Source organism: Pantherophis guttatus, chromosome 4 (genome assembly GCF_059756535.1).
Source record: "Pantherophis guttatus breed Tessera chromosome 4, ASM5975653v1, whole genome shotgun sequence".
NCBI lineage: Eukaryota > Metazoa > Chordata > Lepidosauria > Squamata > Colubridae > Pantherophis > Pantherophis guttatus.
Window position 1 is genome coordinate 47,108,793 of NC_142066.1, and position 24,869 is coordinate 47,133,661.

Here is a 24,869-nt window from a genome sequence, read left to right on the forward strand (position 1 = left end):
CTCTTGAAGAGACTGACTGACTGACTGACTTCCTCCTGAAAGTACACTGTCTCTCTTGAAGAGACTTACTTACTGATTTACTTCCTCCTGAAAGTACACTGTCTCTCTTGAAGAGACTGACTGACTGACTGACTGACTGACTGACTTATTCCTGAAAGTACACTGTCTCTCTTGAAGAGACTTACTTACTTACTTACTTCCTCCTGAAAGTGCACTGTCTCTCTTGAAGGGACTTACTTACTTACTTACTTACTGTATTTTTTGGAGTATAAGACACACTCCCCCCCCCAAAAGAGGGTGAAAATTTGGATGCGTCTTATACACCGAATGTAGCCCCGCCCACCCGCCAGCCCCCACCCATTTGGAGCAGCCTCCCAAACAGCCTCCAAAATGTCCATTTGAGAGGCTGCTTTTGCAAAGAGAAGCTCCTTTGCAAACGGAGCCTCTCAAGCAGAATATTTTTTTCTTATTTTCCTCCCCCCAAAATAAGGTGCATCTTATACTCCGGAGCGTCTTATACTCCGAAAAATATGGTACTTATTTCCTCCTGAAAGTACACTGTCTCTCTTGCTTCTCCACACATCAAATCAACTCTATCTTGTGAGATTTCACTGGACCTTGATACTTCAAGAGTAGGTACTCATACATTCTAGAGGTTTTTTACTATAGTTTCTACCATTCTTGCAATTGCTTATACTGGCTGGGATTAATGATGGCTGAAGCTCATAATGTCTGGAGAAACCATCTTTGTCTATTTGAGCATGTATTAATCCCACTTTGATAATCGCTGTCTATAAAATTTGAGGTTCTTCAAGAAAGTTAAAATTCTGAGGATTCCGGAATTTTTTCCTGATAACAGAATCCTCTTAACTAATGGAATATAATGCTGTCTGTAATTTTTTTTTGTTGTTGTTGCCAGTTCATGGTTCTCTCAGCAGTGTGCTGGCTGTGCTGACCTCTGAGCGTGACCGTCTCCAAGAATTGCAGCAGATGTTAGATCTGCAACATGACACTCTGTCTTCTGCACAGGATGACCTTGGAGATGGCATCAACTCTACTACAGCTGGTGTAAGGGGTCATGGTTCTTTGAAAGAATTGTTAAGTGTTGGTTTAAGGCTTAGCTGAGAAATTCCTACATCCCCCCCAACCCAAATCAAGCACAGTTCATTTTACATAAACTGCAACGATCTTCCCACCACCCCACTACCATCTTATTTCCTGTATTTGAAACAAGTATTTCTTGGAAAGATGATGATGCCATTCCAGCTTTAGTTTGTAATACTCATATACAATGCTCCTACCTCCTGTTTTTCCCACAAGAAAACTCTGTGAGATGGGTTGGGCAGAGAGAAAGCACCTGTCCCACAGTCACCACCTGGCCTTCATGTCTCCAGAGCAGGGGTCCCCAACCTTTTGGACCTTGGGGACCACTAAATTCATAATTTTAAATCCCATGGACCACTAATGACTGGCTGAGTGGGTGTGGCTAGGTGGCCATGTGACTGGGTGGGTGTGGCCAACTCAATGTCACTCACATCGAGGGGTTCCTCGCCGGTCTCTCTGCTCACCCCTCCTGCCAGCCACTCCTCGCCTCCCTGCCTGGGCTCCTTAGGGCCCCAACAGGAAGCAGTTATTGAGCTAAGGAGCCACCACGAGAAAGAGTTGGCAAAACCGCTGGCTCAGTTCAAATTGGATCTGGCCGAGAAGGAGGCTCAGCAGAAGCACCTCACTCAGGACTACAAGCATAGGCTTTTCAAGCAGAGGGAAGACCTGCAGGAGTGCAAGGCCAGATACCGGCGCCTGGAGGCTCAGTGGGCTGAGATGGTCAGCCAGTTCCAGGCCATATGCAGTCCCAGTAGAACAAGGCCCTCCGGCTCCTTGCCACCAGTGGCACTTCCCTCCAGCCTTCGCCCAAAACCCTGCACCAAGAGGCTGAAGCAGACCCCATGTCGGAATTTCTGCCCCACTCCAACTGACACAAAAAGACCCAAAGGGGGAGACTCTCTACAGCAACACAAACATTCATTGCACATATCGGGGCCCAGAGGCCGTAGTTCGAGGACCCCTGATTTAGTGCAATATTAAAAAATGCAAATAATTTTTCTGTGGACCATCAAAATTTTCTCACCAGTTGGTGACTGCTGCTCCAGAGGGACTAGAACTCAGTGCCTAAAACCACCCGCTTAACTAGGGATAGGTGAGGATAACTACCACCAACCTGGTAAAAAGCTCTACATCATGGCAAATTATTTAGTCCCCTGCATGTGATTGTCTGCTTTAAGTCAGAACTCAGTTTCTTCAGTTTAGGAAATGATCAGTGCCCAGTTTTAATTTACAATCTTTAACACTCACATCCTCATTTCCCCTATGCCAAAATAACAACCTTTTTTTTTTTTACTGCTTCCAGGCTTCTCTTCAGACTCATGACAATCCTGAATGTATTCGCCGCTTTCATTCTCTCTCCGTCTCCTCAGATACCACTCTGGATTCTTTTGCCTCATTCAGTGCTGATGAGGTAAACATTTCCCTAAGTGAAAAATAACTTGAATTGCTCTATGGCGAGAAATCACAGGACAGTTAATGTATCTCTAGCATAATCACTATGTATTAACACACAAATGCTTCCTTAGGCTGCATGAGAAAAGTATGGTGAACAGCTAAGAGAATTATCACAAGGGGAAATAGCTTCTCTCCTGTTTTGTGGCATCTGACAATTATTGTAGCTGCCCAGAGTCGCAGCAGTGAGATAAGTGGTTATATAATTTTAATTAAATTAAAAAATAAAAATAAATAGATATTCCCTGTTGCTGCTGGAATTGGGCATTTTCTTGTCTAAAAGGTAGTGAAGGAAACATGATATTTTCTGCCTTAATTTTATCAAATGCAATCATATGGAAGGAGTTTTATTTTGTTGATGTTATGATCATCCTCTGTAAGTATTGATACAAATTGGGAGTCAAGTTCTCGACTTTTCAGTATGAAAAGGCTGAATAAATTATTTGTTTTGTTTATTAGTCTGTTGTGTTACTCCAGTCTTAAAACTGACTCTGAATGATATACATATCCAATCTGGTAATCAGATTAAAAGCACTATATGTAAGAAATGTATATAATATTAGGGAAGCAGGAGCAGATGGAAAAAAATTTTTGTTAACAGTTCTTGAAATATCAGTTTGTCTTATGACGTGGCCTAAATTATGTGACAAATCTTTCAGAAGGTGAGAAGTTTGATAAAAAGAAGCTGGTGAAAATAATTATAGAAGAGAAGAGCACATTTTTTTTCCAAAGAGACTGCTGAACAGGAAAAGGCATATGTGAAGTCTTTACAGATAAAAATTCAGCAGCATAAAAAACTGGTGCTTTGCAGGAAGATGTTTCTTTCAAACAGTTTTTAACACCTTATTTTAAATTTTGAGAAATGCTGTAACACTTTCATTGGGCATCATCATAATCTGACAGCAACTCTTCCCTCCCTCCCCCAAGTTCAGCCCTTTGAGCCTTGGCCACTTGACAGAGATGCTGCCATCTCTGGAATGCCAAGGAAAAAAAAGAAAAGCCTGAGAAAAGGTTTAAAGTTTCATTCAGTTCCACTGCCTCCCTTCCTCCTCTTCTTTCCTGATGGGACAGTTTCTAACGGTTGAATTCCACCAAATCAAACGGCTCCTAATTGCTTTTGCAGCTTTACTTTGTTTTCCTAGAAATGGAGGAGAAAATGTATCAATTTTAAAAATAAATGAAAAACGAAATGTATACCAAAACATGGTGCTTTAGTTCCAATCCAAACTGGCAACCTGTGGGCCGGATGCGTCATACGCAAGCCAAGCCCACCCCGGCTCCACAAAGGCAAAAACCATCACAATACATCATGTGATGTGATTGAGTTTGACACCCATGTGCTAGAGCAAAGAAGGATGAATTAAATAGCTGTTACTCAACATCAGCAACTATAAGATATGTGGATTTCAACTGCCACAATTCTCTAGCCAGCCAGGCTGTTTGGAGAATTGTGGAAGTTGGTGTTAACATATTGAAGTCCACACATCTTTAAATTGCTGAGTTGACAAACACTAATTTAGATTACATCTCAGTTTACACTTGCCACCTATTTGAAGGTAACATTTTGACTGACCTCTTTATTATTAATATTGAAAATTCAGTAATAAAAAAAATGAAGAATTTTTGTATTCCCAATTTCAGCCAGACGCTCTGTTGGTTAAAGGACAGAAACAACAGCTCTCAAATTGCAGCATTGTCTCTCTTTCGGATTCACATACTGAGTTCTTTGATGCCTGTGAGGTATTTCTGTCAGCCAGCTCATCTGAGAATGAGGTTAGTGACAATAGCTGTGAAAAGTTTGCATTTCAGGAAGTCTTTTTTTGGGAGACACCTTGCTAAGAATTTGCATGCTTCTCTCCCTTGTTGGGAGGGGCACATCTGTTTTGGGCTGCTCTGAACAGACCTATGGAAATTCAGCATATAAATCAACTTGATGAGGTTATTCATAGTGAACAGATGATGCCCAATCTTTATGGGAAGTCTCAACAACAGGTGGAAATCTGGCTGGTGGAAGGAACCCTGCAGCTGGACAGGAATAGCTGTGTTTTCAGAGGCCATGTAAGGGAGTTATCATCTCAAGGGAGTTGTCATCTTAAGCACACTTCTATTTCTGAAAGTTGAAAATTGAGGTGCAATTATTTGCACAATTCTTGCTGAATTCGTTATAATATACCCAGCTGCAAGAGCTTAGGGTCAACTCAGGGCAATAGCATGGACAGGTTTTCAATGAATCATTTGCCCCATCTGCTGGCAGCTAAGAAATAGCTATTAGATATACCTAAATGTGCAATTACATTTAGCAATTGAACATGTACAGTTTATTGCATATGCAGTGCATCTCGGCTATAGTTTACCTGGTTGTTTTATTATTCGTTGGAAATGATCAATTGGTCAAATTAGCTTTAATCTAAGACCAAAGGGATGATTTCATGTTTCTTATAACGTATCATTGTATTCTGTTTTTTAGATTAATGTGATCATCACTTCTCTCTTATTTTTTTTTCCATTTCTCTTTCTTCCTTTTGCCAATTAGTCAAGAGCCAAGCCACTCCCCCCTTCCCCTAGCAGCTGACCTTCCCACTCCATTTTCCAATCAGTTAGAGCCACATACCCCAAACCCTACCTGTTGTTTTCAGCGCCTGCTTCTCCCGGTTCCCTTTTTTGATTGGAAAATGTCAGCTTAGCAGAATCCAGACCTTTTTGCTTTTTTAGCTTAGATCTTTCCTGCCATTACCATCTTTTCCCACGTGGAAATAAATCTAGATTCTTGGGATAAAGTTAAGATTTTATGTCTCTTAATGTCTCTGGGACATACTTCTCCGAAAGACACAAAAGGGCCTTTTCTGCCCTTTCAAAGGCCTCTCAACTTGACTGTATTGTCCCGTCTTTCAGGCAGCTCCACGTCCAACCTTTACTGTAGTGTTTCTCAACCTTGGCTATTTTATGATGTGTGGACCTGCTCTCAGGATTCTCCAGCTAGCCATGCTGGCTGGGGGAAATTCTAGGAATTGGTCCACACATCTTAAAATGGCTAAGGTTGCTTTAGTGTCCGTGTAATATGGAGCTGGGGATTCTGAGTATTCTTTTTTGTTGCTGTCTCTTCCTTCCCTTCAATCTCCAAGTCCTCAAAACAGCCAGCATTTCACATAAAAGAATATAAGAAGCATAAGGTTATGTAAGTTGTAAATGTTTTAGTTTAAGTTTATAGCTTCAAATTTGATACCAATTATCATAATTTAAATGGAAATACTGTACATGTCTATTTTGGATTGAGCAGAGAGAGAACTGAGTCTATCATCCATTTGTCATTTAAATTTTATATTTTGGCAGTTTTAAGGCCTGTATTCTCCTTTACAGTTCCTTATCTTTAAACAATGACTTGCCCTTGACAGTTCTTTGGGTATAAACTGCCCATTTATTATTTATTTATTTGTAAGATTTTTCCTATAGTCACCCATTTTTCACAAATTAGTTTAGATGATTTTCAAGGATTAAAAGACATAAATATTGACAAAATATCCTCAGTTCTGAGGATAAACAATAACTTATGAGGTATTTCTCTTATTAGTATCTCTTCATCCATTATTCTTTCCTGTTTTAGCTTTGCTTTTATAATTTTTAATTCTTTTTAATAATTATTATACAATTGTGTTAACTAATAGTTGTCTTATTTATTTACTGTTTTTACTTGTATTGTTGTAGGCTGCCCAGAGTCACTTTTTGTGGTATGGGGAACCAAATAAACTTGATTAATGAATAAGTAAAGTCCAATCATAGAAAAAACCAATAGCAGTGCTCATCTAGCTACCTGACCCAAATGCCTGGGGAAAAATAAGATATATACTCTATTTAAATTTGTATCAACCAGAAGCAATCTTACTTAGCACTGACTTCAGTTTTTACATTGAACATTTTATGGTTATGAATTAAAGGAAATAGTTCTCCTACTCTTTCACTTTTTTATATAGAGAAAAGAAAATATCCTGCTCTCTATGTATCATTCTTTAGAGCTTAAAACTTGTGTTTATAAGATTCCTACTGTGATTGGAGGCTATAAGCAGGATAGAATCTGCCTCACCTAGGCAATATTTTCCTCATCATAAACTTGTTAAAAAATGGATCCATAGGAGATCCATCCTTCAGTATCCTCTCACATTGTGGTCCTGCCTCAGTTTCCTGACATAGCAGCTTTGTTCCTTCCTTCCTTTCTTCTTGCCCATTTTTGCTCTTCCCTGGTAGCTCCCTACTTGCTGTGGTCTGTGTAACCTCCTGTTGCTCCTCCAGGCCACGGATGATGAATCCTGTGTCAGTGAAGTCACCAACAGTATCTCAGAGGAGATGGTGGATATGCCAGGAAGTTCTGACCGTTATCACAAAGGTACTTGATCCAAGGAATGGGCAGATGTGTGCCTATAGGGGGAGAAACTTCCGTAGGGAGCTGGGGTTGAAAGATAGGACAAGGGGAATTATCATGCTTTCCAATAATAATGGGATTTCAGCTTTCAGAAATAACAGTCCATTAGCCATGCTGGCTGGAAATTTTTTGAGTCGTCATTCCAACATGTCAGATGAGTCTCAGATTATGGAAGGTTGAGTAAAGATGATCTTTCTATAACCTGACTCCCTCATGAAGTGTTGAAATTGTGATTCCAAAAATAAGATCAGGTTGGTTAAAATCAAATATTGGAAGGTGAATTAGAAATGTAGATTGGAAAGGGTCTTCATATATCTTCTGTGTGGTCTTCTTTCCATAACAAGTGATGTATAGAATTTACTATTGTTAGATATAATGATGAAGCTTATGTTGTATGAGTTTGGCTTGACTGAGCAGATTCTTAGATGACAGAATTGATTTCTATCTATAGACTAGTAATTTGTGTGCCTGTGTGTGCACATACACGTACATATGTACATGCACCTTTGAATAAGTTTGACTTCTGGCCATTGCCTGAATGAATCTATATGGTTTTCTTGACAACATTTTCAGAAATAGTTGCCACTGTCTTCTTCCTAGTTCTAGGAGAGAGTGACTATCCACCCAGGTGAGTTCATGCCTAGGCAGGAATAGGATTCATAGTTCTCTAGTTTTAGTCTATGCATTTATCCACTATAACGCAAGTTCATAGAATCATAGGGCTGCAAGGGATCTTGGAGATCTTCTAGTCCAATCCTCCTGCCCAAGACAGGGGACTTTGTTACATCCTGGACAAATGGCTGTCTATTTTTTCTTGAAGACCTCCAACGATGGAGCACCCACAACTCCAGGAGGCAAGCTATTCCATTGATTAATTATTCTTACTGTCAGGAAATTTCTCCTTCATTCCATATTGGATCTCTTTTTAAAAGCTTCTACTGATTGCTTCTTGCATCCTGTCTTCAGGTGCTTTGGAGAATAAGTGGACCCTCTCCTTCCTGTGGCAGCCCCTCAAATACCTGAAGACAGCTACCATGTCAGCTCTAATCCTTCTCTTTGTTAGGCTAGACATACCTAATTCCCTTAACTATACATCATATGGTTTAGGCCCCTTATCATGTTTGTGGCTGTTCTCTGCATTTTTTCTAGAGTCTCAGCATATTTTTTTGTATTGTGGCACCCAGAAGTGGTTGTAAGTATGGGCCTCATGAGTGCAATATGGAATGATGCTATCACTTCTTGTGATCTTGATGCTAGCCCTCTGTTGATGCAACCTGAGACTGCATTGGCTTTTTTGACAGCTGCAGCACACTGCTGGCTCATACTTAAGTAATGGTCCACTAGGACACTAAGATCCTCTCACAATTATCACTGTTAAGCCAGGGCTGCCTATTTTGTCCTATATTTTTTGTTTTTCCTACCTAACTATAGGATCTTACTTTTCTCACCACTGAATTGCATTTTGTTAGTTAAGGCCCAATGTCCAGGTCTGTCAAGATCCTTCTGAATCTTGAGTCTGTCTTCCAAAGTGTTGGCAATTCCCCCCAGTTTGGTGTTGTCTGCAAATTTGATGAGTTCCCTTTTTATCACCTCATCTAGATCATTTATGAAGATATTGAAGAGCACTGGGCCCAAAACAAACCTTGAGGTACCCCATTGTTAATTAGTAATGGTACTTCCATAATGGCATATTACCAGATGCTCTGATAAACAATGAAGCAAAAGTGATTTCTTCTTTGCTTCCTTTGCTTCCATGAAATATCTATCATATCACTGTTGGAAATAAGGTCAGGAGGATGATTCTTTGATTTAATTCAGGAGCTTTTTGACAGGAATATTTGGAAACATATAAACTAGTAGAATATGCTTTTGTGGCCAAGATTTTTGACAGTTGTTTCTTGGTCAAGAAAACAGAATGTTGGCCTCTAATCTTAAAGCCAGATTTAAAATTTTAAATCTTTTAAAACTTTAGTGGTTGGGGTCATCTATTAGGTAATTTATTTGCTTTTAGGTTAGTGTGATATGGGGAAACAACATTAGGTTAGTAAAATAAGTTTATGCTTTATGATTGTATGATAATCGTTATTATCATTGTATCAAGAATATATAGTACATTAGCAGTATGTAAATGGAATAAATATCAAAGGCATATTTTAGGCCAACATCATATACTATATGGAATTTGGGGAACGTTTCTATCTGCCAAGGTAGGTAGACCAATTGAAAAAAATGTTTGTCATGGTGGTCATGTCAGTTTTGAAATATCCATTTACCAGAAAGTGAATTGAGGATGCATTAGGATGCTCACTACCATACCAGAATAGCCTTTTTGGGATCAACAAGTATTTCTATAAATACATGTTTTTCAAGACTTATGCTTTGCTTGCAAAATGAATATTACTTATTTCTTTTATTATTTATTTCTTTAGGCACAGTAGCCCATTTCAATGCTAACAATACAACAATCCCTCTATCTTAGAAAAAAAATCTATGTAATAAAAATCAAAGGTAAAGGAAAATTAATTAATTCAGAGATGCCATTCACATGATCAAAACGCTCACTGGAATACTTCTAAAGTTGAGGCAATTTGTACCACCACAATTTAAAGAAAGTTTTTCTTTGTTAGGTGGGCTATGGCATCTAATGGGTACCCAAGGTGATATCTAGGGATCCAGCATATACAATTGACTATTTTCTACCCCCCCTTCACTAGGCTCAGGCCCTATGCAATGTATTGGGAACTCTTCCGAGATGAACTTAGGTATGCCAGTGCCTCTGCCTTTGTATCTTCCTGGGCCGGGACCTGGGATAACCCGGAGGAACTGCCTACCAGCTTCCCACAACCATGCCAATGACATCAGCCTCTGGAACATTCTTCGTAACAACATTGGCAAAGATCTCTCCAAGGTCTCCATGCCGGTGCAGTTGAATGAGCCACTCAACATGCTGCAACGCCTTTGTGAAGAATTGGAGTACACTGCCCTGCTGGATGCAGCCAGCTGCAGTTTGGACCCCTGTGAAAGATTGGTAATCTATCTATCTATCTATTTATCTATCTATCTATCTATCTATCTATCTATCTATCTATCTATCTATCTATTTAATTTCAGCAGTTGATAGAAGAATGTGTCTTAAGAATGTTCTGCCTGTTTGGAAAATCAACCTCTGTAATGTTACCTGCAGAAAATAAACTTCTTAGGGCCTTCCCTTACTTCCAAGTACATTCATGGCTGATTCTGCCCCCCCCCCACCTTCTTGCAAGTATACTTAATGTTTTCTGCTTCTTTCTAACAGCTCTGCATAGCTGCCTTTGCTGTATCTGCCTATGCCTCTACTTACTACCGTGCTGGCAGCAAACCATTCAACCCTGTGTTGGGAGAAACATACGAGTGTGTCCGTCCCGACAAGGGGTTTCGTTTCCTAAGTGAACAGGTAATTGGGCATAAGCAGCTGTCGCAGGCAGGATCTCAAGTTTTCCAATGACTTTTACGCTGCATGGAGAAGATCGATCAGGGTTTTCTTCCAATGATAAGGAAGGAAAAGGATTACAGCCAACAGATAGAAATTTACAGGAAAGTAGATTTGGCTGAACATTACCAAAAGATTGGCAATATGGTGCTTGTGACTTCCATTATGAATGTAAAATAATTCATTGAAGTTAAAGATGGTTGAAATCTCACGCATGATTATCTGATAATTTTGCATTCTTCTCTGTGCTGAATTCTCAGGGTGAGATTTTGGCAGTCGTGGATAATTTTGAGGTAGGAGGAGAAATATAGTAAAGATTCCAGATGTGGAAATTTCTCAGTGCATTAGAAGAAACTTCCTACTCTTATGAAGTGGAAGATCTGCTATTTTATACCATCTTTGGTCAGAGATAATTGCCTTTATTGTCCTAGTTTTAGATATTAGACATATCAGCCAAAGCATATAGGAAATACAGTATTATATAAAATGGACACAGAGATTTTTTTCCCCTCATCCATCCCAGCTAATAAGATAATTATTTTCCTTCCTCTCTAGAGTAGAGTAGGATGAGGAATAGTACAACAATGGAGGAGGGGAAATTACAGCTTTTAAAATTAAAACTAATAGGGAGAGAAATATGGTTGATGTGGGTGAACTTGAAGGACATTTTATTTTTATTTTTTATTTTTTTTAAATTTGATTTATATGCCGCCCTTCTCCGGAGACTCAGGGCGGCTTACAATGTGTTAAGCAATAGCCTTCATACTTTTGTATATTTTATACAAAGTCAGCTTATTGCCCCTACAAACTGGGTCCTCATTTCACCTACCTTAGAAAGGATGGAAGGCTGAGTCAACCTTGAGCCTTGGAGAGATTCGAACCAGCAGTAATTGCAGGCAGCTGTGTTAATAACAGGGTGCTTAGACCACTGTACCATCAAGGCTTTCCAATCTCTGAATCAGAATAGCAGGGAACTTGGCATTATCTGGATGAATGGCTTGGCAGCTGATTCATGGGAGCAAAATAGGCCCCTTTTCCAAAGAGAAATATTTGCCTAAGAGACACAAATTTGCAAGTTGTGGTATCTTACTGGGAACAAAGTGGCTATGGAGAACATTCAGTATCTGTTGAGTTCTCCTACCAGTATCTTCGAGAATCTGAACTGAGCCAGAACAAAAATTAACAAGCCATTAATCATTTCTACCCTGCTTGCTGCCTCAGATAACAGATGCCATTAAACTGAAAATGACCCATAATGAATCAGTGTCTGAACCCCCAGAACGGTACCAGTGTATCCACAGCTTCATCTTCAATCTCTTGGATTTCTGCCTTTTTCCAAATTCTCATGTCCTAATTATTACTTGTTCATCACGAGGAATCCTTTGATGAGAGATAATAATTTGGATCGTGCCATCTTTCCTAACAGTGACCCTGAATGGTTAATTTTAGTGGTAATACACTGTTACCTTTCTCTGATTATCTTTTTTTAAATTTCTAATTATGCAGAAGGTATTTAACATACTGTAGGAAGTTAGCACACACCTCCTCCTAGAAAAATGGAATTTTTGGAAATATTAAAAAAGTTTCCCCCCAAAAGAGAGGCAGAAACTCAGGGGGGGGGGCACCTTTGTCAATGGGCCATTAAGGCCTGTGCCAATTCATTCTATATAACAAAGACAGGATTAGCCTCTACGCATCTAGCAACAGAAATTCTCCACATGGCACCTGGGAAGATTACATCAGCCAGCAAGGCTAGCACGACCCCCGCTCCCTGGGAGTCTGACAACCAATCAGGATACATTTCTTATACAGGAACAGGAAACACTAAGGTGGGACCCAACAGAGGGTATAAAACTCAGGCACTCTCAGCATCTCGGCCCTTTTTTCTTCACCCAACACCTTGAAGCATGTGATCGACTTTTCTGTTCAGGAACTCAAGCCATGTGGTCCTATCCACCATTAAAAAAAACCATCTTTCCAAGCAGTCTCAATGTTTCCAGTGTCTTTTTCCCCACTTGGAACTGAACCCAGATGGACATTTCTTCCAACAACATACCATGCTTAATATTTTATCTTTGGTGATTTAGTTTTCAAATGGAATAATATTTTTGGAATATTTCAGGATCTCGTCTTTATGGGTTTCTGCATTTTCTAGTCATCTTTGAAAAAGATATTATAGAGTGAGTGAGTGAATGAGTGAGTGAATGAATGAATGTGTATGCTATCTTGAATCCTCATGTAAAAATGAGGAACAAATGCAATAAAAGAAAACAATTGTAACAAATCTTTCCATTATCTGCAAATCCTCATGTTTATCTGGGAATGATGGCAGTTACATTCTATTACTTCTGAAGAATGCTGCAGTGATAAAAAGTGCATGAAATATACTTGTCCAATATTTTTGCTAACTTGGAATGCAGATGAGAATCAGAGCATAAGCATATATGCCAGTGTGCCAACAAACTCACACCTTTGGCCCTTGAGACTTCTGTTACTATTTCTAGAATTTTTGAAAGGAAAAAAAAATTAAATGGGAAGTAGGGAACAATTTGCTTTCTAACTAATTAGTCTTTCATGTCTATCCATGGGCAATATGGAAGTGGTTTTGAGAATAAACAAGAATCTTCCTTCCAAGCAACCTATTTTGTGAGAGTGTTTGTGATGCTCTGAATTTCCATATTTTAGAATTATTCAATATTTTAGAATTATAAATAAAAGCCATAATTTTGAAATATCTTTATGAACAACATCAAGATGATTCAGATAGCCACAATGATTTAGACTCTTTTGTCCTCTTTTGTCTGTCCCATCTCAATTGCAGGTGAGCCATCATCCCCCTATCTCTGCCTGCCATGCAGAGTCTGAAAATTTCATTTTCTGGCAAGGTGAGGCAAAAAGCTATTCGCGATTGGAAAACAGGGAAAATGGGTGGAATTTGTTCTAATGAAAACTGTATTGACTGCTCTTTTGATCAAAACAAAGAATAGTATTACTTGTCAGGTTCTTTCCTAGAACTAGATCTATACAAAGTCCAAAAGATTAATTTTATAAGAAATAACATCCACCTAGAGGTATCTCCATGATTAATTAGATATGATGGGAGTTGTAACCTAAAACAGAATAGTGTCACATTGATCACACTGCTGAATAAAACTGATTTGTTGGAACCACAATTGATTGAGAATTTTTGGATTGTTAGTCCCAGCATGTTTGGTGAACCTCAGTTGTGGGCTCAATTGCAATAATCTAAATACCCCAATTTAATTTGATGCAAGTCCTAAAGTAATAATTATTGTGACTTCATACTTCATTTCTTTTTCCTTGAATTTTGTTTTGTTTAGACATGAAGTGGAAAAATAAGTTCTGGGGTAAATCCCTTGAGATAATTCCAGTTGGTACAGTGAATGTCCAGCTTCCCAGGTGAGTCACAGAGCCTATTTGTTATCCCTCTCGATGATCTCTCCCCCGCACACACCCCAATATTCTCACTTCTTTTATTGTTTTTATTCTCCCTTCAAAAGGTTTGGGGATCACTATGAATGGAACAAGGTGACTTCTTGCATTCACAATATCCTGAGTGGCCAGCGTTGGATTGAACATTACGGTGAGGTGTTGATTCGAAACACGAGAGACAGCAGATACCACTGCAAGCTTACTTTCTGCAAAGTGAGTTCTAATACGGATCTGATTTGCCTCACTCCTGCCATGTCCTGTTTTCCTCTGGTCTCTGCTTAACTCCTCTTTCTGGTTCTTCATCCTGTTTTTAAATTCAGGAATGTCAACTCTGAGGCTATTGAATATCAAGCTGTAGTAGATTATTGTTCCATCTGGCTGAATATTGTCTTCAGCTTCACTAGTAGTAGTTCCCTGGAACCTCAGATTGATCCATCTGGAAGTGCTGTGAATTAAAACCTGGACCCCTCTCAGATATGAAGCAGGTGCACTGCCACTGAGCTATGGCCTGTTCCCTCTGACGTAGAATCTTAAATACCCCTTCTGCCTTGATATATCTTCCTGTGTTTTGTGGTCCTGGTTTGTGGTACTTACTTCCTTCTCCTTTAATTTCTTGACTGATACTCTTAATCAATATGGTAATGCTTTCATTCCATACTCATCTCATCTCTCATGTTCTTTTTTGGAGTCATTAAGCTTCATCCTTTTCCTTTTTGTATTTGATTTATCTCCTTTTGAGCCTCAGGTTTGTCCCTTTCTTTCCATCTTCATTGTATCTTCTCAGACATCTCCTTGGCTTCCCACCAGATGAACAGAAAGCTGGTAAGAAGCCTATCTACCTTAACTTCTCTTTTTGGCAGGCACGCTACTGGGGCTCTGGAGTCAATGAGGTGCAGGGTGCCATTCACAGCCATAATGGCAAGGTTATCCATCGACTTTTCGGGAAGTGGCACGAAGGGTTGTATCGTGGTGTGCCTCCTGTTGGAAAGTGCCTCTGGAAGTCCAGTAAGAAATCAATTCTACTAAGGATTGCTATGGGGAAGTATTAGCTGCTTTTATGGGATTGTCTGTTTATTTATAGACCAGGTTTCCCCTAATTTAGTAAGCTCCAGATCGGTTTCACCAGCAGTTTCCAGAATCCCCAGATTTCATAGGTGACAATTTGTGAGACGTGCAATTTCAGCCCATCTGTACAATGTAAGATCCAGGGAAGCTGATCTTTAATGTGTTAGTAGTCTTATAAACCAAATTAACAGAATGGCAAAAAATGACAAAATTAAATATGATTTACATTTAATATAATCAGATGTACAATTTATATCTTTTAAGTAACCTCAAAACCTAGTATACACATTTGTGCATTTGTATGTGCTCATCTTTGCAATTGTTTGGAAGTGTGTGGCATTCCTTTGTTAGGAAATGCTAAACAGGGGGATGGGCATCTGTGAAAATCAGATTTGTGATTTTCTTTTCCCTAATGTACTGCTTTGCATATGCTTTGGGTAAGACACACACACACACACACACACACACACACACACACACACCTTGTTCCTAGTTCGTACTTTGTGCACTAGGTTGAAGGAGCCCATTTTAAACATATCAGTTAGAGAAATAAAGTCCATTTAAAAATGGTATTTACTATCCACCTGTCTAAATAGGTCTCAAATAAGTTCAGATGTTATATCATTTAATGTTCTCATGTTATAAGTTTTTCATCCTTTCTCCCCTTTTACACACATACAATATATCTTCTGTGGGGTATTTTCCTACCCCCCTCAGTGTAATAAAAAAAAGGTGACATCAGCTGTATAGCTGTCATTGAGATGTCAATGTCATCAGTGGGGGATAATTGAAAATTGGATGAACAAATCTCCAGCAAATCATTTAAATACAAATTAAACAGATTTGGAGCAAGAAAGTAGTCCTGCAAACCTTTCTATGACGAGCATGGGATTAGTCAAATTATATTCTATTTGACATCACACTGTAAAGTAGACTCTAGATGAAAAAGATTAAATCTGTTAATCTCTGTATCAGTGAAAACAGTACTAAATTTAGGCCATGAAATTCCCTTTGGGAAAATATCAAAGGCAGCCTTTAAATCCATAAGGACTGATATAAACCTTTGCCAGGAGATATTAATGGCTTAAATGGCTTGGTAGTTTGAGACAAAAAAAATAGTCAAGTGTTGATGTGCCCCTACTAAACTAGCTTGCTCTGGGCACACCATATCTTCAACTTCCAGTTTTTCCAGGAAAATGGTTTTCCATTAAAATAACTAATATATCATATGCCAGAAACTGAGAATAGATTTCACGGGTACATAATTGGAAGTAATTAATTCAAAATAATTGAAATTACTTTTTACAAGTTGGTATGATAGTTGCTAGGGACTAACATGTTAGCATAAGTCTGATTGTTAAATTTGACAGAATAAAACAGTTAAGGTGGGCAATCAAGTACTATTAGTTTTCAGAAGTTCTGGCATTATAGAATTAGAACCTGAGACCTCCTCAGATTGCAGCTTTCAGATCATTGCTTTTAAACAGTGCAGTGGGAAAGCACAGAAAAGACATGTAGGTGTTTTTTCACTATTTTTATTCTATTTTAATTGTGCTGCCCAGAGACATATGAGATGGGCAGTCTATGCATTTACTAAATAAATAAGGAAAAGTTAATACATGCTGTACGTACTCAAACACTGCAGAGTGATCTTCCCATCTTGTATGTCATCAAAACAACAAAAGCATATTATGAAGCAAGCTCTGTACATTTGTGCAACATCACAATGCATGAACAAAAGAGGCGGAGCTTGTGATGCAATACTGTCATTTCCTTCTTCCCTCCCTGCGGATAACTTGGTATTTTCCAAACTTTTCAAAAAGTGGAGCCCCAGTTAATCATGACTGAGAAAAAATTACACACTAGATGGTATAAATAAAAAAACATTTAGTTTAGGATCTTCCGGGTTTCTAGGATGTTGGAGAAAGTAAACCTTTGGTTTCTTTAAATTGGGGAGAAAAAAGGGATACTGTTGTTAGAACCAAGTCCTGCATTGAAATCTCCCATAAACAGATGGTAACAAAGAGCCTGGTGCTCTGTTGTAGAATAAATGAGAGTATTCCACTATCTAGTTAACTGGTGTCTAGTTCCTTCAAGAGAGGAGGAATAATACACATTTATTAAGAAATGAAATAAACCAAATTTAACTTGGCCCTTTTCATAAAAGTTGGTATTTGAACTATTGAATATTTATTAAAAGATCAGCAGCAAAATCTTTTTATTCCTATTGAATTCATACACCATATCAGAAACATTATCCAAATAAATACATTATGGCCATTAAAAATTAATTTCATATTTCTCAAGATTTTTATGTGACATAGTCATTCTGAAACGACTACGTTCAGTTTGAAGAAGTCTGGCACGATCACCAAAAGTTTTTCAGGAAGCAAAACGTTGAAAAAAAATTGTTATTCAGTGTTGTATAAGCACTTTTTTTATGACTGGTACTTCAATCACTTTATACCCCAAGCTAGACAAGTTCCAATTGAAGGACTAGAAATATTACCTGAAAATAAGATAGCAGCGTGAGGGTTAGAGGTAGCATGAAGAGGAAGAAAGTGCCTGGAATGAGACAGGATTCATTTGTAAATACTGTACAAATCCAGTACAATTATTTAGCCAGCATAAAAAAATGGCCTTTAGTATAAGAACCAAAGAATGAAGAAAAAGGTCCAGGATTTTAAACTTTGGAGCATATCTATGTAGAGATCTAGATTTTTAGCCTTTGTAGAAATCTTTTGTTGGAATTAAATTTGCTGATAGAAGAAGAAATCTTCTTTCTTCAGATCACGTTCTTGGCTTCCTATAAAAATGGTAATGATCCTGAAGAAAGGCTTATTGGTGGGCCTTGGCAAGACAACCATCAATAGGTTCTCCTTATTTTAGACCATGTTTCTGCTCATCCATCCATAGATAATTTATGCACAAAATATTGGAAACTTGACATATCCAATTCAGAGAGAGGGGATCATTCTGGCAAATAAGACTTCATAGGAATTTTTTTGGGATTATATTTATATTGGAGGAGAAATTTGATGAAGAAGTAGATGCAAAAGGTGTATACTTAATGAAACACTTTGCTGCAGCATGGAAATCAGTAAAAAATCAAAATGGCTGGAAGAACTTGCTTTACCACATGGATGCAGACTTATAATTTGAAGTCAATGACTAGCATTGAAGAAAGCTGTCAAAATGAAGCATAACTATATCTTGAATCTAGAGGATGATGAAAATGATCCTAGATTTCAAGTAATGGCAAAGTGTGAGATTTTGAACACCCTAGGGTAGTCAAAAAGCAAGACAGCGAAAGTAATAAGTGAAGGAACAGCCAAATTAAATTTTGGTATTCAGATCCTGTTGTAATCATAAGACAACTTTTATTGACTCTTCATCTCTGAAGTCCAGCCTTATTATTTCTACTTACATACTTTTAAGGAAATAATTCAGAAGCAGCACATTTCTAGAATTCAAGTTAAAATTGGATACTTTCTTCAACTGGTCATTTAAAATAACTTGAACCCAGCACTCTTTTAATTATGAGTGCAGAAGAGCAAAACTGTCTTTCACCTCCATCTTAGAATGTTGATGGTCATCACTATCAATTATGACCATTTATAGATTCTTCTGTTTCCCTCATTATTACCAATATAGGATTAAGTGCCACATTGCTAAGTCTTATTGATATGATTACAATAAAATATTATTTTATACAGTAATCTCATTTATGAGTATGAAATATATCATTCAGATTTATGGATGTTCAGCTTTAAAGAGATACCATCAGCTTTAAAGAGATACCAAGATCAGAGCCAATCTCACTTTCATTTCAGACTTATTTCCAACACAGCTGATAATCTTTGGGATGTCTCTAAGGAATATGAATAGGCCTAACACTTACTTCCCTACCCAGTGATAGTTTGTTAACAGGTATGTCTCTGTCTCTCTCTCTCTCCCCCTTCTTCCCCCTCTCTCCCTCTCTTCTAGATCTCATGCCTCGAGACCAAGAGAAGAGTTATGGTTTCACTCAGTTTGCGCTGGAGCTGAATGAACTAACTCCAGAGCTGAAACGCCTCCTACCATCTACAGACACAAGGTTGAGGCCTGACCAACGGTAAGGGCCAGGAAGTGATAGATAAAAATTTTCCTTTATTTTTCCATTTATTTATTTTTTTGTAAAAGATGCATTAATATCATCCTACCTTTGCACTTTGTACTTCTGGCAGTTACAAAATTGCCAGTACCAGTTATAAAATGGATACAAAAACAAAGTAAGAATGAGCATTAAAACTGCCCTTGAGTGACTTTAAAGGTGCGTGATAATCCTGACCTCCTGCATATTGTGTGAATTAAAAGCAGTGTCTCTGAATTTGGTGGCTTCCCCCAGGTATCTGGAAGAGGGAAATGTACAGGCGGCAGAATCTCAAAAACGAAGGATTGAGCAGCTGCAGCGAGATCGGCGTCGTGTGATGGATGATAACAATATTTTCCACCAGGCCCGCTTTTTCAGGTGCTTCCTTCCTTGCTTTATTTTGGGTCTCTTGGCCATATGTGTAGCACCTACTTTTTGTTATTCTTCTTCCAAAAAACCAAATATGATGAGAACCGGTCTTAAAGTTTAATCATAATAGAGCCTGCCCATCAAGACCAAAATTAGTAATGGTTGTAAAGGGGGACGGTCATGTGACTAACTTGATTTTATAACTTTTATTGGAGTGGTTGTTAAGGAAATCACCATGGTCATTAAGCGAATCTGCAATCATTAAGCAAACCAGTGGCTTGCTGTGGGCTCAGTTTTGCCGAACGTAAATGTAGGGTTTTTTTTGGCAATGCTCAGAAAATGCAGTCATATGACCCTGGGATGTTGCCAATGACAATAAACACAACCCAATTGCCTAAAGTGCAGTTATGTGACAGCAGAGGGGGGTGGGGGTGGCAACTGTTGGAACTTTTGATTCTGGATCGTAAGTAACCTTCAGATGGGTCCATCAGAACTTCAAATGGTCGTCAAGTGTCCAGTCATAAATTGAGGACTACATGTAGTTGCTTTAGTGCTGAAATAAGTCCAGTTCCTTAGTCCATCAGCTCAAGGGCCACTTTATATGTGTCACATCAAAAATTGCATTTCAAAGTGGGTTTGGCCAAACTGATTTTCTGGAAAGATTTGAAATGGGCTGAATGAGGAGATAGAGTGGTGTCTGTAGGTATCTGCAAGACATCTGTTTTGCCCTTTAAACCCCTCCTCCCTCCAAAGAGATGGGGGCGAACCACATGTTTTTCATCTCTGAAAGGATATTTCTGACATAACACTTTAAAAGGTTTTGTTTGCAAACTTCCTCTGCAAACATAAGGGGTACATGATGCCTAAAAAACTAATACATTTACAATTGTATGAAAACATGGTCATGTAGATCATTTCCTCAGATGCATGCAAAAACAATATTATATTTGTAGGGGAGAGAAATGTGGCTGGAATAATTGTCTAGAAATAAAGGCAACAAACATAATAGATTGCACTAGAGATAGAATCAAATCCTATCTAAACAAAGCAAAGAGAGCCTGAAATCAAGGCCTTGTATATCGATACCTTAGTATGATTTGAAGCCTGGAGACCTCAAATATTAAATATGTAAAGCAAACCTATGCTACCTTTATTCTAAGAAATCCACAAGACTGTTTGTCTTCTGCATACTCACTATGTACTTGCACAGTCTAATACCGGGGAAAGTTCAATATCCAGAAAACTGTCATTTTCATTGTGAAAAAAAAGAAAATAAATCCTTAAAACTACAAAGATTGGTTTTAAAACAGGTGATCAGTACTTAAAAACCGTAAGTTGTGGTTAAGCAGAAGTTCCTGTTGTAATCTTGTTTTTATTTTTGCATCAGCTACATATACGGTGGGTTAAAGTTTGTTAACATTCTAGTTCTCTAGTTCTGAGAAGATGTAAAAAGTTTAGAAATAGGAATGAAGACTATGTGGCCTTTAGAAGTGGCTGGATTTGTAATTCACAGCATTCCTCACTCTGGACTTCTTGTCTGGAGATGAGCAACTTATGTTTCTGCAGCAGATGCGGCGGTATTATAAAATTTCCCATTCCTGTATTAAAGATTCTCCTTTTGCCAAGCCTAATTGCTGATGAGTTTCCTTCCTTTTTTTTTTTTTTCCTGACAGGAGGCAGGTGGATGCCAGTGGTAAGGAATCTTGGATAAGCAACAATACCTACTGGAAGTTGAGGACAGAGCCAGGATTCAGCAATATGGACAGTGCGGTCTTGTGGTAGCTGCTACCATTTGCAAGAGCAGCGGTGCCTTCCCACCATCTCCCAAAGTGGGGGAATAGACAGCAAGGGTCTCTTGCTGGATAAGCACAAAGTGATCAAGGCATGTAACCCTGGAATACCAGCAGTTTATGAAGGAAGGGGACATTGTCTCTTAGATGTTGTGCTATTCACTTCCAAAGCAGCACTCTTAAGAAAGACAACCCATGTCCATCTGCCATGCTTGCACTGCTGCCTGCTGGTTAGGCAGACATTGGTGGACCCTTGGATTGTCACAAATGAAGTTGGCAATAGGAAGCACTTTAATCCCACTTGGATCTTGATGAGCAGAGCAGAGGTGATAAGGCTAGTCAATCAGATTGCTCCAAAATATGTATGTATAAATAGGAGATTTTGTATTCAAACCTTGCCTTTTGTTCAAGAAACAGCAATGCCCAACAGCAATGTATGCTGGACGATACTATTCTGGGGTAGGAGGCATTGGAGCAATTGTTTATTTGCACAAAGGGACATGAAGATTTGGGCTTTCTGGCTACTAGCAATGATCTTCTGGGGTGACTGTTTTCACACATGGTTTTTTTTTTTAATTGTATGCCACATTCCTTTGAAAGGAGTTGGATGCTGTCTCAAGCAGTGTAGCTTTGATGAAGTATGGCCCAATTGGGTTAGAAGTTCTGTCTCTGGAAGCAAATTGGATTTGCAACAACCGTCTGAAGAGAGCTCTTCTTAAGGCATTGGTGGAAATTTGACATCAGTTGGAGTGATGTTTCCTCCATCTTCAAATGCCAGATTTTTGCTGTCTATGTGGTACCTTGTCTGGGCAAAACCAGGATCTCTTTAAGCAGAATGCCTTAAGAAAGCATCTCTTGGGCTTTCCCGGCACCCCTTACTTATCCCATTGTTTCATGTGGTTTATTTTCCTTTCTTCCTCCTTAGCACGAAATATGTTTCCCTTCTGCTCTGCTACGTTTCCTTAGCATTTGAAGCAATAATTAAAACGGAGGCCTGTGGAGGAGACATTTTAATACTCTCAAGTGAAAGAGTGTGGATTCCTCTAATAGCTCTTTTGTAGCTAAGGGCAGGGTCTGTCAGAGGTGTGATTGTACTGAGTGAAGAAGGGTGGAAAGACTGTGTATGACAGACATAGGGCATTATGAAAATTGAAAGCAAGTATAGGTTGGTTGACAGAGTGGTTAGGAAACAGGTGTGTCTCGGGTTCTCTCTTGTGGAAGCAAAATTAAGCAAAACATAGCAAGAGTATAGGATGGTGTGAATTCTGGACACCTGACTTTTATTTCTAATGGACAGATCAAAGGAGGAAGGAAAAGATCTCTGCCTGTACCCACCTAGTTTTCAAGTCATCATACAAAAAAGCCCAGCAGCCACGCACATGAGACTGCTGGATACTTGACAGTTGTACAGTTCATTGAACACTGGATGGGACATTATTCAGATTAGGATTTAGCTCAGTTTACTCAGGCTCTCACAATTATTTCTTTAGTTTTTACATTCTTTGTTTTATTCCCCATTCTCTATCCCAAAGCACTCCACACATAGGGAAAGGAGGTGATTGGAAATTATTGGTTATGATACTAATATATTTGACCTGTGCCAGGCGGTGGTCCCAGGAGCATCTCCTGTGACCTTATACTTTATATACATGTATCAGAGCTTTTTCAGCATTAAAAAATTGTACTTCCAATGTTGTACTGCTCTCTACAGCATTAGTGGAAAATTGCAGGGCAGGGCAGAACAGCCAAAAGTTTACATAGCTTTATGTTTCTTTTTTGGTGTTAAACTGAGTCTTTCATCACAGATCATTAGGAAGGAAGGTTTTGTTGCTAGCACTGTGGATTGTACAATATCAAACGCTGTGCTGATCAGTGTCTGGTAAACTTTGGACACCTCTCTTGGTTTGTTTATTAACCCAGCATAACATTTATGTGTTTCTGAAAGGGATGGCATCACTCATAACATTTATGTGTTTCTGAAAGGGATGGCATCACTCACTAAATTCCTGGAAAGTACTTTGACTTCCAAATTTGCTGTGAGATATTGTGGATTGATTAGTGTGTTTGGGTAAAATTGTGTTGAATCTTACACTAAGCTTATAGGAAAAGGCCTGGAAGAATTTATTTCATTTGTGATTCCACTATTACATTGGGGGCCAAGAAGCTGTTTTAACTTGTAGGGTTCAATTTGGATCCATTTATTTTGCTGTTTGATACAATGATGTGATGACTGCTGCATGCAGGGAACAATGTTGTTTTCCCTGTGACCTGCACTTAAAAAATTCAATCATACACAGTTGAGTAGATGTCCTCTGTGTGAGTCTGTCCTCTCTGTGTGCTTGAGTGTCTTTAATGTTTTGTCTTTCCCAAGTGCAGGTCAACCTGCTTTCATTTGCCTCTTCCGGCAGGTCCGGTCCTGAGTTTCTATTCCATCTGTTATGTTCATATTAATTGGCCTATGTCCTTGTACTGTAGCTTGAACAATCAATGGCATGTCTAATTAAAAAGAGTTTGGAAAGTTCTAGTGTGGGGGAGTCATTTTTAAAATCTGAGATGCTTATTTTCTAAGTCTTTCTGATACCTGTCTCTCATGAATATTAATTTAAAACAATAAGTACTTCACAATCTTTCATTTTACAGGTAAATAACTTGACTTAAAACCATAGTTTTAAGCCCAGAATTACAGTCATAAATTGAGGCAACACACGACTGGATTCAAAGTTACAGCCATTTTTATGATGATTGTTAAAGAAGCACCATGGTCGTTAAGTCAATTCATGATTTCCAGTGGACAACTTTGGCCAGAAAAGCAGAAGTAAATGCTAGAAACGGGCAAAAAACATTACATATCATGGTTCCATGACCTCAGGATACTGCAAACATCCATAAAGATGATCTGGTTGTCAAGTGCCCAAAAGGCAATCACATGACCGTGTGGGTGTGTATATGCAAGCCATCATAATTTAGAAAATGGGTCTTGGGAGGTCCATCATAATTTCAAAGACTCATTAAGTGATCAATTGTAAGTAGTTTCTATATATAGAAATCATTTGAAGGTGATTCAGAATACATTGGAAATATAATACGTTTTTTTAAGGATTGTTAAAGTGGCTGTGACTTTTACAAAATTTTCATGGCTGCTTTGAAATTTCCTCCTTTTGTAGGTGTGTACTAGGACGATTAGTGAATTGACTGAGCTGCACAGTACAGTACAGTTAGGAGCAGTTTTTACAAGACAGCCTTGTAAAAGACAGGATTATGTCTTTTAAATATTTTCCACAATCCTAGTATTTATAACAACGGGGGCAGTAAAACTGTCCTCTCCAGAAATTGTTGGATTCCAATTTCCATTATTCATCTCCGGTCACTCTGCTTAATTACAAAAGATGGGTATTGTTAGAATTCAGCAGCTATTAGAAGAGTAGTAGAAATGATCAAAGTGCTTAATATGTTGTTTTAATATATCTTTAGGCACAGTACCTTCTGAGCAGAGCTACCATATCTAGGTGTGATGTTGATGCATTTCTTGAAATTATTTAGTCTCTACCTTCCAACTATGAATCCTATTTTGGAGGAAAGTCCTCTGATATAGATTTTGTTGGAATAGTCCTACACAGAGCA

At 38.6% G+C, this 24,869-nt stretch overlaps 1 protein-coding gene across 4 annotated transcripts in view; it reads left to right on the forward strand.

Moving 5' to 3' along the window:
• Window positions 1-23,769, forward strand: part of OSBPL7 (oxysterol binding protein like 7) — a 49,229-nt gene extending 25,460 nt beyond the window's left edge. For all 4 annotated transcript variants that reach the window (XM_034415603.3, XM_034415604.3, XM_034415605.3 and 1 more), the window contains 13 exons: window positions 920-1,068; window positions 2,408-2,515; window positions 4,198-4,329; window positions 6,841-6,934; window positions 9,685-9,998; window positions 10,266-10,403; window positions 13,261-13,324; window positions 13,781-13,859; window positions 13,961-14,105; window positions 14,753-14,897; window positions 18,945-19,071; window positions 19,345-19,467; window positions 21,132-23,769. In XM_034415603.3, coding sequence (XP_034271494.2) covers window positions 920-1,068; window positions 2,408-2,515; window positions 4,198-4,329; window positions 6,841-6,934; window positions 9,685-9,998; window positions 10,266-10,403; window positions 13,261-13,324; window positions 13,781-13,859; window positions 13,961-14,105; window positions 14,753-14,897; window positions 18,945-19,071; window positions 19,345-19,467; window positions 21,132-21,240 — 1,727 coding nt within the window. In that variant the 3' untranslated portion in view covers window positions 21,241-23,769. The remainder of the gene's footprint in view (window positions 1-919; window positions 1,069-2,407; window positions 2,516-4,197; window positions 4,330-6,840; window positions 6,935-9,684; window positions 9,999-10,265; window positions 10,404-13,260; window positions 13,325-13,780; window positions 13,860-13,960; window positions 14,106-14,752; window positions 14,898-18,944; window positions 19,072-19,344; window positions 19,468-21,131) is intronic.
• The last annotated feature ends 1,100 nt before the right edge of the window (window positions 23,770-24,869 follow it).